Source organism: Nycticebus coucang, chromosome 6 (genome assembly GCF_027406575.1).
Source record: "Nycticebus coucang isolate mNycCou1 chromosome 6, mNycCou1.pri, whole genome shotgun sequence".
Taxonomy (NCBI): domain Eukaryota; kingdom Metazoa; phylum Chordata; class Mammalia; order Primates; family Lorisidae; genus Nycticebus; species Nycticebus coucang.
The window spans coordinates 116,570,640-116,587,081 of record NC_069785.1 but is presented as its reverse complement, the minus strand read 5'-3'; the positions used below and the strand labels follow the sequence as shown (position 1 = coordinate 116,587,081).

The following is a 16,442-nucleotide window of genomic DNA, read 5'->3' as shown; positions in this document are numbered from 1 at the left end:
CCAGTGCTCTAAGGTCTGTTCCCATTACACAGTCAAAGCACTAGTGGAGGCAGACCAAGCAAAGGGTGCTTCTGGAGGGAACCACTCGGGTCTGAGGAAAAGGAGTTAACACCAGAAAAGGCATTAAGGTAACAGCTGGGCTCTGATTACCTGGCTTATGTATAAAACTCCTAACCAGTTTCTCTTTATCTAACATCACTCTCAACCCGCCCTCCACACATTCCCGCTCAAAACCCATATCCTCAAGATAAAGTCTAATCCCCTTAGCTGCCATTCCAATGCCTCGCCTGTCCTCCAGCTTCACCCACTACTCCCCCCAACACCCCGTGCTTTTTTTTTGAGACACAGTCTCAAGCTGTTGCCCTGGGTACAGTGCAGTGGCATCGCAGCTCACAACAGTCTCAAACTCTTGGGCTTAAGCGATTCTCTTGCCTCAGCTTTCCAAGTAGCTGGGAACAGCTACAACGCCCAGCTATGTTTTGGTTGCAGTTGTCATTGTTGCTTTGCAGGCCCAAGCCGGGTTCCAACCCGCCACCCTAGGTGTATGTGGCCAGCGCCCTGCCAACTGAGCCACGGGCGCCACTTAAACACCCCATGCTTTGGCTCCTCCAAACCACATATAGTTCCCCAAATGCACCGTGCTTTCCAGTTACTCTGTCCCCCCCACCTGCTGTCCCTTTTTACCTCTCAACCCGAGCATCACCTTTTCTAGAAAGCCTTCCTTGAGCTCTTACAAACTCGACTCTGATCATCTCTGTGATAATCACTTCAACAATAACTGGGTGCAGGTACTATACCAAGGCTATGGGGCTACAAAGAGCCCTATGCCTTCAAGGAGCTTGAAGAGGCAGGCCTCGTGCCGTGACGGCCATCCGTGTGGCCACGCCGGCATTCCGGTGCCCTCCTCAGAAGCTGCTGAAAGATGGCAGCAGAAGTGGTGGTGGTAGCCAAGTTTGATTATGTGGCCCAACAAGAACAAGAGCTAGACATCAAGAAGAATGAGAGATTATGGCTTCTGGATGATTCTAAATCCTGGTGGCGAGTTCGAAAGTCCATGAATAAAACAGGTTTTGTGCCTTCTAACTATGTGGAAAGGAAAAACAGTGCTCGGAAAGCTTCTATTATAAAAAACCTAAAGGATACCTTAGGAATTGGAAAAGCGAAAAGAAAACCTGGTGTACCTGACTCTGCATCTCCGGCTGATGATAGCTTTGTTGACCCAGGGGAACGTCTCTATGCTCTCAACATGCCTGCTTATGTGACATTTAACTACATGGCTGAGAGGGAGGAGGAATTATCATTGATAAAAGGGACGAAGGTGATCGTCGTGGAGAAATGCAGTGATGGGTGGTGGCGAGGTAGCTATAATGGACAAGTTGGATGGTTCCCTTCAAACAATGTAACTGAAGAAGGTGACAGGCCTTTGGGTGACCGTGTGGGTTCTCTGTCAGAGAAATTAGCAGCAGTCGTCAGTAACCTTAATACTGGTCAAGTATTGCATGTTGTACAAGCTCTTTACCCCTTCAGTTCTTCCAATGATGAACTTAATTTTGAGAAAGGAGATGTAATGGATGTTATTGAAAAACCTGAAAATGACCCAGAGTGGTGGAAATGCAGGAAAATCAATGGAATGGTTGGTCTGGTGCCAAAGAACTATGTTACCATTATGCAGAATAATCCATTAATCTCAGGTTTGGAACCATCACCTCCACAATGTGATTATATTAGGCCTTCACTTACTGGGAAGTTTGCTGGCAATCCTTGGTATTATGGCAAAGTCACCAGGCATCAAGCAGAAATGGCATTAAATGAAAGAGGGCATGAAGGGGATTTTCTTATTCGTGATAGTGAACCTTCGCCAAGTGATTTCTCAGTATCACTAAGAGCACAAGGGAAAAACAAGCATTTCAAAGTCCAACTAAAAGAGACTGTCTATTACATTGGGCAGCGTAAACTCAGCACCATGGAAGAACTTGTAGAACATAATAAAAAGGCACCAATTTTTACAAGTGAACAAGGAAAAAAATTACATTTTATCAAGCATTTGTCGTGATGCTGATGACCAGAAATGACTGCTGCATAGCTTTAATTTGTCGTGTAATTGAAGACTCAGAAAATCGTGGTCCAGCCGTGCTTGATTGGAAATTGTGGTTTCTAACTCTACATGAGATTTGACTGTAATACATAAGTATTTTTATTATAACTCACACACACACACGCTATGTCTGCATCTGCATAGAACAATTCCTTATCCTTGGTCTTCTGTTTTATTGTTCGTTTATTGTTTTTTCTCTTTGCTTCTAATATTAATGTTTTGTATCTTGAAAAAAATCAAGTAATGCAGATCAAAAGTTTTTATATGAAAGAATTCTTTTAGTGCATTTATTTCCTTGTAAAGGCACCCTATTCTGCCATAATTTCTCTTCATATAAAATTATCATATCTACATACGACGTATGCTAAAATAAATTTCTTGGACAACGTTCATCTTTTCCGTGACTAAATAGCAATAATACATGGAAAATTAGAAATTTAAAAAAAAAAAAAGGAAGAAGAAGCTTGAAAAGAAAAAAGAGAAGGAGAAGCTTGCAGGCTTATCGAGACAAGGCCATGATGAGGCCCACAGGGTGCTGACAGAATATTAGCCCAGCCTGAAGCCCAAGTCCCTAAACAGGAAGGGGTTTCTCTTAAAGGAGAAAAGGACGCAAAGAGCTAAGCTCTGAAGTATGTTTTTAGTACATACAGAGTCACAATAGTTCAGAATTATTTGACTCAAGAGTAATAGGTGTTGAACAAATATTTGTTTCAATCAGTGGGTCATTTGTCATATTTTATCAGGCCAAGACCTGAGATGATTGCAAAAATTAATTATGCAGGAGCAAAAAAGAACAAGTACAGCAGTTTTCATTAGGTCAAGATAATTTCTACCAGCTTGGCGCCTGTAGCACAGAGGTTACGGCACCAGCCACATACACCCAGGCTGGTGGGTTCGAACCCAGTCCAGGCCAGCTAAACAATGACAACTGCAACAAAAAAATAGCCAGGTGTTGTGGCAGGCACCTGTAATCCAGCTACTGAGGCAAGAGAATTGCTTGAGCCCAAGAGTTTCGGGTTGCTGTGAGCTGTGATGCCACGGCACTCTACCGAGGGTGACATAAACTCTGTCTTGAAAAAAAAAAAAGATAATTTCTACCTTAAGTAACCACAGCTTTTTCTTGGCTGTACAACAGAAGTTGGTCTCTGAAGCAAAACTACTTAGAGGTTCCTAACAGTACTTTTTATGCATATTAATACAGGTTTACAATTTGGGTCTTCCAACAAGAAAAGGATTCCAGAGCATAAAGAATAATAATTGTCACTACTTCTCTGAACACCTACTCTGTGTTAAGACCTACGCTAGCTTCTTTAAACACATTTTCCCTAATGCTAATCTGCCAAAGAGATGTTATTGTATCTATTTTTCTCATTGGAAAGTAAGATACAAAATGATGAAATAACTTGTTCAAGGAGACCCAGGATGCTCTGGAGTCTAACCCACCCACTTCACCACACTCAATACCTGAGTCTCTCCTGTGATAAGCTTAAACTATAAGCTATAAGCTAAGTGGCTGTCTACGACTCAAAGTGGCTCCCACATCAGCAGCAGCGCCAACACCTGGAGGCCTGTTAGAAACGCAGACACCTAGGCTCCTCTCCAGCCTAAAGAATCAGATCCACATTGAACAAGATCTTCTGGTGACTTACATGCACATTAATGTTTGAGAAACACTGATTCAGACCAGTGTTCCCATAGCGGCTGTACATCAAAGTCACAGTTAAGCATTTCAAAATCAGACATCACCCGAAATCCACCAAATTCTCTCCAGGGAGTAAAAATTTGGAAAGCTTTATTTTACCCAGCTTCCTCGTATGAGTCTTATATTATAAGCTAAATTTTATAGCTAAATATTCCACTTTCCTTGACCAAGGGGTTCACAGCCCTGACTACACATCAGAATCACCTGGAAAGCTTTTAAAAAATACTAATATCTGAGGCCCATCATAGATCAGTCAGAATTTCTTTTCTTTCTTTCTGTTTTTTTTTTTTTCTGAGACAGAGTCTCACTATGTTGCCCTTGGTAGAGGGCCGTGGTGTCACAGCTCACAGCAACCTCAAACTCTTGGGCTTAAGTGATTCTCTTGCCTCAGCCTCCCAAGTAGCTGGGACTACAGGCGCCCGCCACAACACTCAGCTATTTTTTGGTTGTAATTGTCATTGTTGTTTGGCAGGCCCTGGCCAGGTTTGAACCTGCCAGCTCTGGTGTATGTGGCTGGCGCCCTAGCTGCTGAGCTACAAGCGCCGGGTCTCAGTCAGAATTTCTAAGGGTAGGAACCAGGTATATCAATACTCCTCAAGTCCTCCCAGATATGTGCAGAGACTTGAGCCAAGGTTAACCACTCCTTACATATTAAACTGTCACAACAAGCCAATTAAAAAACATTCAGTGGGGAAAAGATTCCCTATTTAACAAATGGTGCTGGGTGAACTGGCTGGCAATCTGTAAAAGACTGAAACTGGATCCACACCTTTCACCATTAACTAAGATAGACTCTCACTGGATAAAAGATTTAAACTTAAGACATGAAACTATAAAAATACTTGAAGAAAGTGCAGGGAAAACTCTTGAAGGAATCGGCCTGGGTGAATATTTTATGAGGAGGACTCCCCAGGCAATTGAAGCAGTATCAAAAATACACTACTGGGACCTGATCAAACTAAAAAGCTTCTGCACAGCCAAGAACATAGTAAGTAAAGCAAGCAAACAGCCCTCAGAATGGGAGAAAATATTTGCAGGTTATACCTCCAATAAAGGTCTAATAACCAGAATCCACAGAGAATTCAAATGTATTAGCAAGAAAAGAACAAGTGATCCCATCTCAGGGTGGGCAAAGGACTTGAAGAGAAACTTCTCTAAAGAAGACAGATGCACGATCTACAAACACATGAAAAAAAGCTCATCATCCTTAATCATCAGAGAAATGCAAATCAAAACTACTTTGAGATATCACCCAACCCCAGTAAGAGTAGCCCACATAACAAAATCCCAAAACCAGAGACGTTGGCGTGAATGTGGAGAAAAGGGCACACTTCTACACTGCTGGCGGGAATGTACACTAATACGTTCCTTCTGGAAGGATGTTTGGAAAATACTTAGGGACCTAAAAATAGACCTGCCATTCGATCCTATAATTCCTTTCTAGGTTTATACCCAGAAGACCAAAAATCACAATATAACAAAGACATCTGTACCAGAATGTTTATTGCAGCCCAATTCACAATTGCTAAGTCATGGAACAAGCCCAAGTGCCCTCGAATGGACTAGCAAATTGTGATACATGTATACCATGGAATATTATGCAGCCTTAAAGAAAGATGGAGACTTTACCTCTTTCCTGTTTACATGGATGAAGCTGGAACATATTCTTCTTAGCAAAGTATCTCAGGAATGGAAGAAAAAGTATCCAGTGTACTCAGCCCTACTATGAAACTAGTTTATAGCTTTCACATGAAGGCTATAACCCAACTATAGCACAAGAATATGGGGAAATGGCCAAGGAAGGGGAAGGGAGGGTAATGGGTGGGGCCACACCTACGGTGCATCTTAGAATGGGTACAGGTGAAACTTACTAAATGCAGAATACAAATGTCTACATACAATAACTAAGAAAATGCCATGAAGGCTACATTGAACAGTTTGATGAGAATATTTCAGATTGTATATGAAACCAGCACATTGTACCCCTTGATTGCACTAATGTACACAGCTATGATCTAACAATAAAAAAAAAAAAACTGTCACGAGTATTATTGCTTTTCTGGTCTAACTCTCTAGGAAATCATGACACCTAAAACCTAATACAGTAAGTAAAGGAGACATGCAGCTTCCACATTCAAAATACCATGTTTCTCTTTCTTTTCTTTCCTTCTTTTCTTTGGCCACCAAATTACACTGTTAATTCATATGAAAAGGTCATTCAAAACCCCAAGTGTTATTTTCTAATTGACAAATTTTTCATTTTAAAATAATTTGAGGCTTACAAGAAAAGGTAGCAAAAAGGGTACCAAGAGTTTCCCTACACCAATCACCCATCTTACCTAACCACAGTACAATGTTTGATCCTTGATCAAAACAGGAAGTTAACATTGACATAATACCATCAACGAACCCAGAGACCATGCTCAACTTACACCAGCTGTTCCACTAATGCCCTTTATCTGGTCCAGGATCCAATCTAAGGTCTCACACTGCAGTTAGCAGCCATGTTCCTTTAGTCTCCGACAATCTGGGACAGTGGTTTGGCCTTTGTCTCTCACGACCTTGACAATTTTGAAGAGTACTAGCCAGTTGTTTTGTAAAGTGGCCCTCGATTTGGGTTTCTCTGAAGTTTCCTCATAATTAAATTCAGGTTATGGATTTTTGGCGAGAATATCAAAGAAGTCATATTGTGCTTTTCTCAGTGAACCGTAGCAAAAGGCACATGATGCTAATACGTCTCGCTACTCAAGTTAACTTTGATCCCTTGGTTAAGGCAGTGTCTGCCAGGTTTCTCTGTTGTAAAGTTGCTATTTTTTCCTTTAATTAGTAAGTATCTTGCGGAAAGATGCTCTGAGGACATGAAAATATCTTCATCATCACTTTTCTCATCCACTGAATTTTTCTTTCCTGCAACTATTACTATTATGGTGGTTCCCAAATGATGATTTTCTAATTCTGGCATTCCTTTGCTCATTAATTGGAATTCTTACTGTGAGAAAGAGTTCTATTGATCCATTTCTATCCATTACCACCATCGTTTATTGTGCTGTTCAAATTGTTACAGATAATGCCCATTGAGACACCTTCATGTTGGCTCCCGTATCATCACATGCCTAGGTCATATCTTTAAATTATGACTTTAAAAAAACACATAACATAAAATCTGTTTCAATTATGATTAAAAAAGAAACCATGTAACATAAAATTTACCATCTTAAATTTCAAGTGCACAGTTCGGTGGTGTTAAGTATATCACACTGTTGTGAAACAAATCTGCAGACCTTTTCATCTTGCAGGGTGAAATTCTAACTTGAAACTCTGTCCCCGTTAAACAAGTCCAAATTTCCCCTCCTCCCATCCCCTGGTGACTGCCATTCCTCTTTCTGTCTCCACAATTTGACTAGTTGAGATACCTCATGGAAGTGGAATCACAGTGTTTGTCTTTTGGTGACTGGCTTATTTCACTTAGCACCGTGTCCTTACGGTTCATCCATGGTGGAAGACGTGGTAAAATGTCCTTACTTTTTATAGCTAAATAATACTCCGTTATATGTATATGCCACATTTTCTTTCTTTTTTTTGAGACAGAATCTCAAGCTGTAGACCTGGGTAGTGCTGGGGCATCATCACAGCTCACAGCAACCTCTAACTCTTGAGCTCAAGCGATCCTCTTGCCTCAGTTTTTGTATATTTAGTAGAGATGGGGGTCTTGCTCTTCCTCAGGCTGGTCTCAACCTCATAAGCTCAAGCAGTCCACCCCAGCATCCCAGGGAGCGAGGATTACAGGTGTGAGCCACTGTGCCTGGCTTTACCCATTCATTCATCAGTGGACACAGGTTGTTTCCACTTCTTGGCTGTTGTGAACAACACAGCTACATGAGTGAGAAAGCACCTCTTCAAGATCCTGATTTCAGTTCTTTTAGATATATTCCCAGAAGTGGGACTGCTGAATCACACAGCCCTATCATTTCTTGAGTATTTCCCCACGTTCTGGCATAAAATTTTCCTAACTCCCCATCTTGTACTTTCCCTGTTGCAGCTCTGGAATCAACTATTTTTCTTTCTTTTTTTAAACAAAAGTTTATTCTTCCGGGTTTTTTTGTTTTTGTTTTTGTTTTTTTGCTTGTTTGTTTCAGACAGAGTCTCACTGAATCACCCTTGGTAGAGTCCGTGGTGTCATAGCTCACAGCAACCTCAAACTCCTGGGCTCAAACAATCCTCTTGCCTTAGCCTCCCGAGTAGCTAGGACTACAGGTATGCACCACCACGCCCAGCTTAATTTTTCTATTTTTTCAGTAGAGGGTCTCGCTTATGCTCAGACTGGTCTCAAACCCCTGAGCGCAAGCAACCCTCTCGCTTCAACCTCCCAGGGTGCTAGGATTACAGGCATGAGCCACCATACCTGGCCCAAAGGTTTATTCTTAAACATACGAGAGTCTCCAAGACAACACTTCATCGTGGCTAAAGGCTGCAAGAGATGGAATAGAGTCAAAGGTCACCATTCCCTGAGGTTCAAGAACAATTTATTTTGTGCCAGATTTCTTAATTCTGCCTACAGCAGGGACCAGTCCCTGCAGCCTTCACTTTTATGCCCTGGAGTTTCTTCTGCTGCTCTTTTCATTTCTGCTTGAAAGCTCAATCCTTCCTTTCCTGGACATGGCACCTGCCACCCTTTCCCCATTTCCCTCTGGAATCAACGAAATCTTTCTTCTTTTTCTTGCCCACATCCATTTCTTTCTTTTTTCTTTTCTTTTTTTTTTTTTTTTTTGAGACAGAGTCTCACTCTGTCACCCTTGTACATGGTGACAGAGTACAAGGTCACAGCCCCTTTTTAATTTCAAACAAAAATAATTTATTTTAATTAAACAAATTTTTTAATTAAATCATAGCTGTGTACATTAATTTCTTACCTTTTTTCTTTCTGAAGCAGACTCTCACTCTGTCGCCCTGAGTAGAGTGCCAGGGCATCACAGCTCACAGCAACCTCCAACTCCTGGGCTTAAGCAATTCTCTTGCCTCAGCCTCCCAAGTAGCTGGGACTACAGGTGCCCACCACAAGGCCCAGCTATTTTTTGTTGTTATTGCAATTTGGCCAGGGTTGGGTTTGAACCTGCCACCACAATGCCCGGCTATTTTTTGGTTGTAGTTGTTATTGTTGGTTAGCAGGCCCAGGCTGGATTCGGACCCGCCAGCTCTGGTGTATGTGGCTGGCGCCTTAGCCGCTTGAGCTACAGGTGCCGAGCCTAAGAATTCTTTATGTATTAGAAATGTTAGCCATTTGTCTTTGATGTATGTTATAAATGCTCCCCAATTTGTCAAGTGTCTTTTCACTTTGTTTAGGGATTTTTTTTGAGCCATGAAAAGATTTTTATTTTTATATAACCAAATGTATTTATTTATTTTTTGTTTTCTTTTGTTTCATTTTTTGGAGATAGAGTCTCACTGTCGCCTTGGGTAGAGTACCATGGTGTCACGGCTCACAGTAACCTCAAACTCATGGGCTCGAGGATCCTCTTCCCTCAGCCTCCGGAATGGCTGAGACTACATGCACCTGCCACAATGCCTGGCTACTTTTTCCATTTTTTATTTATTTTTTTAGTAGAGATGGGGTCTCACTCTTGCTCAGGCTGGTCTTGAATTCATGAGCTCAAGTGATCCACCCACCTTGGCCTCCCAGAACGCTTGGATTACAGGTGTGAGCCACCATGCCCGGCCATCAAATTTATTGATATTTTATTTTACTATCTCTGAATTTCAAGTCAGAGAACAACTAACTTCCTTTTTTTTTAGAGACATGTTCTCATTTTATTGCCCTCAGTAGAGTGCTGTAGCATCACAGCTCACAGCAACCTCCAACTCCTGGGCTTAGGCGATTCTCTTGCCTCAGACTCCCTAGTAGCTGGGACTACAGGTACCTGCCACAACGCTTGGCTATTTTTTGTTGCAGTTTGGCCAGGGCTGGGTTCGAACCTGCCACCCTTGGTATATGGAGCCAGAGCCCTACCCACTGAGTCACAGGCACCACCCAAGAACTCACTTTCTAGTTGTTTTATTTTCTTTTTTTGAGACAGCCTCAAGTTGTCACCCCAGGTAGAGTGCCGTGGCATCACAGCTCACAGCAACCTCAAACTCCTGGCTTAAGGGATTCTCTTGCCTCAGCCTCCCAAGTAGCTGGGACTACAGGCGCCCACCACATCGCCCAGCTATTTATTTATTTATTTATTTATTTTGGGGGGTTGCAGTTGTCATTGTTTTTTGGCAGGCCCAGTCTGGATTTGAACCTGCCAGCTCTGGTGTATGTGGCTGGCGCTGAGCCTCACTTTCTAGTTTTTTATGGTTTCATTATTTACATTTAGATCCTTGATCCGTGTGAAGTTTATTCCTGTGCATCATGTGATCCAATTATCCAATTTATCTTTTTCTACAAGGCTAACCTGTTCTAGCACCACTTAGTAAAAAGTCCCTCCTTATCTCAGGGATTTCACATAATACATTTTCGTAAGTTCTTGGGGCTATTTCTCAGCTTTCTATTCTACATCACCTGTTTGTCTGTTCATGCACCAGAACCACAATGTCTCACTTACTGAGACTGTGTAGTGTATTCTAATGTCCAGTAGGGCTAGTCCTCTCCCCTTCCCTCCGAAATTTTATTTTCTTAGTGTTTTCTTCTTTTCTTCTTCATCTTTCTCTTTCTTTTTTTTTTATAGAGACAGGGTCTCACTCTTGCTCAGGTTGGTCGTGAACTCTTTAGCTCAAGGGATCCTCCCACCTCGGCCTCCCAAAGTGCTAGGATTACAGAGTGAGTCACTGCACCCAGCCCTCTTAGTGTTTTCTTGACTCTTCTGTGTATTTATTTCTATGCTATGAATTTTAACATCAATATGTCTAACTTCCAAAAAAAGACTGTTGCAATTTTTACTGAGATTATATTAAACTTATAAATTAACTACAGGAGAACTGACATCTTTATGATGCTGACTCATCCTACTCAAAAACAGGAGGGTATTTTCCCATTTGCTCAAGTGTGTCTTCCAGGAAAATTTGTAAGATTTCCTGCTGTAAGTTTCATATACCTCTTAGTAAGTACATTTCTAAGTACTTCTAATCTTCTGCTTTATAAATGAGGTTTTCACTACCGTCATGTTCCATAACTGGTTATTGTTTATGTATATGAAAGCTATTAATTTCAACATGTAGACTTTTCTCCTGTTATGTCACCTTTTATTGTTAACTTTTATCACTGCTTCTCTATGGTTTCCAGAATTACTATTATAATCATCTAGAAAAAGGGGCAGTTTTCCTTTTTGACTAAGTTCTGAGCTCCTAATCAATTTCTTTGGTCCAACTGAATTTGACCAATTCGACCTACATTTGACCAATTGACCTACATTTTCAAGAATTCTTTATATATTGGGACTGGTTCAATGTTTTTGTTTTTTTTGTTTGTTTGTTTGTTTTGTTTTGTTTTGTTTTTTGGGATAGTCTCACTCTGTTGCCCTGGGGAGAATACCATGGCGTCATAGCTCACAGTAACCTCCAACTCTTGGGCTCAAGCAATCCTCTTGCTTTAGTTTTTCTACTTTTATTTATTTATTTTCATTTTTAAACAGTCTCTCACTCTGTCGTCCTGGGTAGAGTGCCATGGCATCGTAGCTCACAGCAACCTTTAACTCTTGCGTTCAAGTGATTCTCTTGCCTTAGTCTCTCAAGTAGCTGGGACTATGGGTGCCTGCCACAATACCTGGCTGGTTATTTTTTTTTTTTTTTTCAGAGACAGGGTCGCACTCTTGCTCAGGCTGGTCTTGAACCTGTAAGCTGAGTGCTAGGATTACAGGCAGAAGCCACGGCACCCAGCTGGTTCAACATTGAGTAACAGTGGAAATATTAGGCATCTTTTGTTTCTAGATTTAGAGAAAATACTTATAGAAAATACTTACTTACCCAATTTACTAAGGTACTGATTTTAGGACTACGGTATAAATGTATTTTTTCATGTTAAGAAAGTATCTATTAAGTACTATTTTCTTGAGTATTTTCATGAGGAATGGATGTTGAATTATTTTATCTGTCTTCCTAACCACTGCACCACCAGGGAATATACTGTATTTTGACAAAAGTTGTTTCGGCATATGTAGAGATAAGTCTATGAGCATTTTCCGAGATCTATTGATGTGACATATGACGTTGATATGTTTCCTAGTAGTGAACCTACCTTGCATCCTTGGACTACAACCCACGTAATCATAGTGAGTTATGCTTTTAATGTGGTGTTGGATTCCATTCATTAATAAAATATTTATTACTGCTATATTAGTGCAGTATATTTTGTACTTTTTCATAGCTATCATGAGTCATATTAGTCTACAATTTTCTTTTTTGCACCGTATAGTTCTTTTGTTGTTTTTTGTTCTTTTCGTTTTTGTTGGACAGTCTCATTATGTCACCCTCGGTAGAGTGCCATGGTGTCATAGCTCACAGCAACCTCCAATTCTTGGGCTCAAGTGATCCTCTTGCCTCAGCCTCCCGAGTAGCTGGGACTAGAGGCATCCGCCACAATGCGCAGCTGTGTTTTTCTTTAGAGACGGGGTTTCTCACTCTTGCTTAGGCTGGTCTCAAACTCCTGAGCTCAGGCAATTTACCTGCCTCGGCCTCCCAGAGTGCTAGGATTATAGGCGTAACCCACCGTGCCTGGAACCATATATGTTTAGATATAAATATTATACTTGCTTCATAAAAACTTTGGGGACTTTCCCTTGACTTTCAATGCTCTGAAACAGTTTATAAAGAACATTGGGACTATTTGATATTTAAAGGTTTGATAGAATTCCCCTATGGGCCTGGTATTTTTTTTTTAATTTCTTTTTTTTTTTTTCTTGAGACAGAGTCTCATTCCATCATCCTGGATAGAGTAGCGAGGCATCATCACAGCTCACAGCAACTTCAAACTCCTGGGTTCAAGTGATCCTCTTGCTTCAGCCTCCCAAGCAGCTGGGACTACAGGTGCCTGGCAGGACACCTGGCTAGTTTTTCTAAGGGCTTGGTACATTTTTTGGGAGAATAAATACTTAATAAGGTTCTCTATTGCTTGTACAGAAGTTAATGCTGTTTAAACTTTCTATCTGTATCAACTTTGGTAATCAACACTTCCCTAAGAAGTTTTCCATTTCATCAAAATTTTAAATGTATTTGCATAAAGACTTACAAAGACTCTTGTAATGATTTTTTCTTTTTTTTTTTTTTTGTAAAGACAGAGTCTCACCTTATCGCCCTCAGTAGAGTGCCGTGGCATCACACAGCTCACAGCAACCTCCAAATCCTTGGGCTTACGTGATTCTCTTGCCTCAGCCTCCCGAGCAGCTGGGACTACAGGCGCCCGCCACAACGCCCGGCTATTTTTTTTGTTCTTGCAGTTTGGCCGGGGCTGGGTTTGAACCCGCCACCCTCGGCATATGGGGCCGGCGCCCTACCCGCTGAGCCACAGGCACCGCCCGATTTTTTCTTTTTCAATGGCTACTTTTCCTCTGTTATTTCTTATATTGTATACATGTGCTTTCTCCTTTTTCTTTTTATTTATGTTAGCTAGTGGTTTTTCTGTTTTAGTCATTTTTCAAAAAAACCTTCAAAATAAAATGGTTTTAAGAATCATAGCTGTTCTAGTTTATGTCCCTCTAAAACTGTGACACTTAGAATCCAACACAATACCGTGGGTGTAAAATCATATAGCTTCCTCATTTGAGACACTTCACATTGTTTTCTTCTGTATTTTTTGTTGTCGCTTCACACTGTTGACTCATACGAAGCTGTCAACCAAAATCCCTAAGTAATTTTTCACACATTCTGCTGTTAAAGCACATGCCTTCTATCTTTGTGTTTATAAAGCTGGTTTTCCTGATCCACATTTGCATTTAATAAACTGCATCTCATTAGAGTTCATCTCACAAGACTCTATATTCCAGGCATTCATTCATTCAAATCAACATTTCCTGAGTCCCTACTATCTGCTGGGCATAGAGCGAAGTGCTTACAGGCACATCAACACCTGATACAAAGTGAGCACAACACAGAAATGTTATAAAAAAAAAAAAGTCATCTATACAGAGAAGGAGTAACAGGCAGGAATGCTGCGGGAAGCGGGGCAGAGTCAAGATGGGAGGAGACATGTGGCCGGTTCTTTAGGGATATGTGCCAGCCGGACAGGGGAAAGGTCAAAGGTGCTGAAGGAGGAAGGGCTATGAGGCATATGACATCCTGGAGGAACAGCCAGCTGATGAGTTAGCGTGTGGACAGAGCTGTGAGTGGCAGGTCAGCCCAAGACCCCTGGCACTTAGACTAAGGCTTAAAGACCTTCAACAAGAAAGCATGGAGTCTTGAAACAGGACAGTGAAACTGTTAATCCTGCATCTTACAAGGGTCACTCTGGACACGGTAGATTGTGGGATAGAAAGAGCAGCGTGCAGGTCTGGGCAAGCCAATGGGGAGACCAGAAAGTAAGGCAAGTGAGGGAAGAGGAGAGCCTCAGGTGAAGCAGCACCAGTTAGAAAAGGGCAAATTCAGGGGAGGTGCTAGAGAGAAAAAAAAAAAGAAAAGGAAAGGAAAAATCCCAGAAAGAAGTCAGAGGTAGCTAACAAGACGGAGGCAGTAACAAAAACAGAGGTCCAAAAACAGACCTGACAACCAGCTAGTGATGCTGTAACTGGGATGGAAACTACTTGAGGAGCAAGTATGGGGGAAAGTCAACAGCTCCATTTTGAACAAGAGTCTGAGCCATTTTTCAAGCATCAGGACAGGTACGGTCCACAGCCAGTTACAAAACACAGTGGAGAGCATAAGACATGGGGGTGGCGTGAGAGATCCAGGCAGGGGAGGACCTCCATGTAAGTTCGTAAACAAGATAATAACTACTGCACACCTCCTACATGCCTGGTACTGTACTGAACACTCTACCACATAGCTTCCTATAAATGCATTTTTTCTCTCAGCACTGATCCTGTAAAGAACTATTGTTCCCATTTTACAAATGTGCAAACCAATGTTGAAGAGTAGAAACATGCCCAGAATAATAGGACTGTAAATGGCAGAACGTCTGAACTCAGCACACACTCCAAATCCTGGGCTCTACAACATCCCAACAGTAAGGGGATGTGTAAGAAACCATTTGGCAGGAGAAGGAGTGGCACTGAAGGGAAAGAAGAGAACTCAAGTGTCAGCCATTGAAGGAGGCATTCTATTTGCGTATCTCCTTTAATCTTCACACCAAATCATTAAAATCAGTATCATTAGCCCCATTTTTCATATGCAAAAACTTGCTATACAAGATTAGAGCGTTGATAAGTGGTCAAAATGGAATTGGAACCCATGAATATTTCTACTATACCAAAGAAAGTATAAAACAAGAATTAAGACACAGAATAAGAATTGGGATCATCAACAATAAAATGACAAGTGGCTTGGCACCCATAGCACAGTGGTTATAGCGCCAGCCACATACACCAAGGCTGATGGGTTTGAACCTGGCCCAGGCCTGCTAAAAACAACAATGACAACTGCAACAACAACAAAAATAATCCCAGCTATTTGGGACACTGAGGCAGCAGGATTGTTTGAGCCCAGGAGTTGGAGGTTTGCAGTGAGCTATGAGCACTTTACCACACTCCAGCCTGCATGACAGAGCAAGACCCTATCTCTTTAAAAAAGAGAGAGAGAGAGGCTAATCCTAGAGGCTAGAGAACAGGAAGGAGAGAAGAACTTGATGGAATGAAAAAGTAAGTTTTTTTCTTTTTCTTTTTTGAAACAGAGTCTCACTATGTCACCCTCGGTTGAGTACCGTGGCATCACAGCTCACAGCAACCTCAAACTCTTGGGCTTAAGCAATTCTCTTGCTTCAGCCTCCCAAGTAGCTGCAACTACAGGCACCCGCCACAACACCCGGCTATTTTTTTGTTGCAGTTGTCATTGTTGTTTAGCTGGCCCAGGCCAGGTTTGAACCCGCCAGCCTGGGTGTAGGTGGCCAGCGCCCTAACCACTGACCCATGGGCACCGCCCAGAATGAAAAAGTATGTTTAATGAGAATGTAGGAATGTGAAAATTAGGGTTTTGAGCCGAGTACCGTTTCAGACTTCAAGATTTCAGGGGTGGGGCAGCAATGAAGTAACTTCCAGGTGTGGCTGTGGCACACACCCTTGTTGAAGTGGCACGGAAGGGGGTGAACAGTGGGGACCACACAGGAATAGACCATCATCACTGTGGATCCTTAAGTTCTGCCGGGAGAGTGGTAGAGATGAAGGTGTTGAGGCTATTTACCATTCTGCCCAGATTCATGTAAATTTAAAAACCAGTAAATATGTCTTCAAGTCAATCACTGATTTAAAAAAATTAATTGAAGAAAGACCTTTAATGGCAGGGCACAGTGGCTCATGCCTGTTATCCTAGCATTCTGAGAGGCTGAGGTAAGTGGATCACCTGAGCTCAGGAGTTCAATACCAGCCTGAGCAAAAGTGAGACCCCATCTCTAAAAAAATAGCCGGGCGTTGTGGTGGGCACCTATAGTCCAAGCTACTAGGGAGGCCGAGGCAAGAGAAATCACTTGAGCCCCAGAGTTTGAGGTTGCTGTCAGCTATGATACCACAGTACTCAACCCCAGGGTAA

At 41.8% G+C, this 16,442-nt stretch overlaps 2 protein-coding genes across 6 annotated transcripts in view; one reads left to right on the top strand and one right to left on the bottom strand.

Moving 5' to 3' along the window:
• DIXDC1 (DIX domain containing 1) overlaps positions 1-16,442 on the bottom strand; it is a 79,551-nt gene that overhangs the window by 42,537 nt on the left and 20,572 nt on the right. The window lies entirely within an intron of this gene.
• On the top strand, positions 923-2,098 carry LOC128587492 (cytoplasmic protein NCK1-like). The gene has a single exon (XM_053593695.1). The coding sequence runs from the start codon at positions 923-925 to the stop codon at positions 2,051-2,053; it is 1,131 nt and encodes a 376-aa protein (XP_053449670.1). The 3' UTR covers positions 2,054-2,098.

What these genes read in the sequence shown, in the direction of transcription:
- LOC128587492 (XM_053593695.1), top strand. Translation starts at nt 923, where the DNA reads ATGGCAGCAGAAGTGGTGGTGGTAGCCAAGTTTGATTATGTGGCCCAA.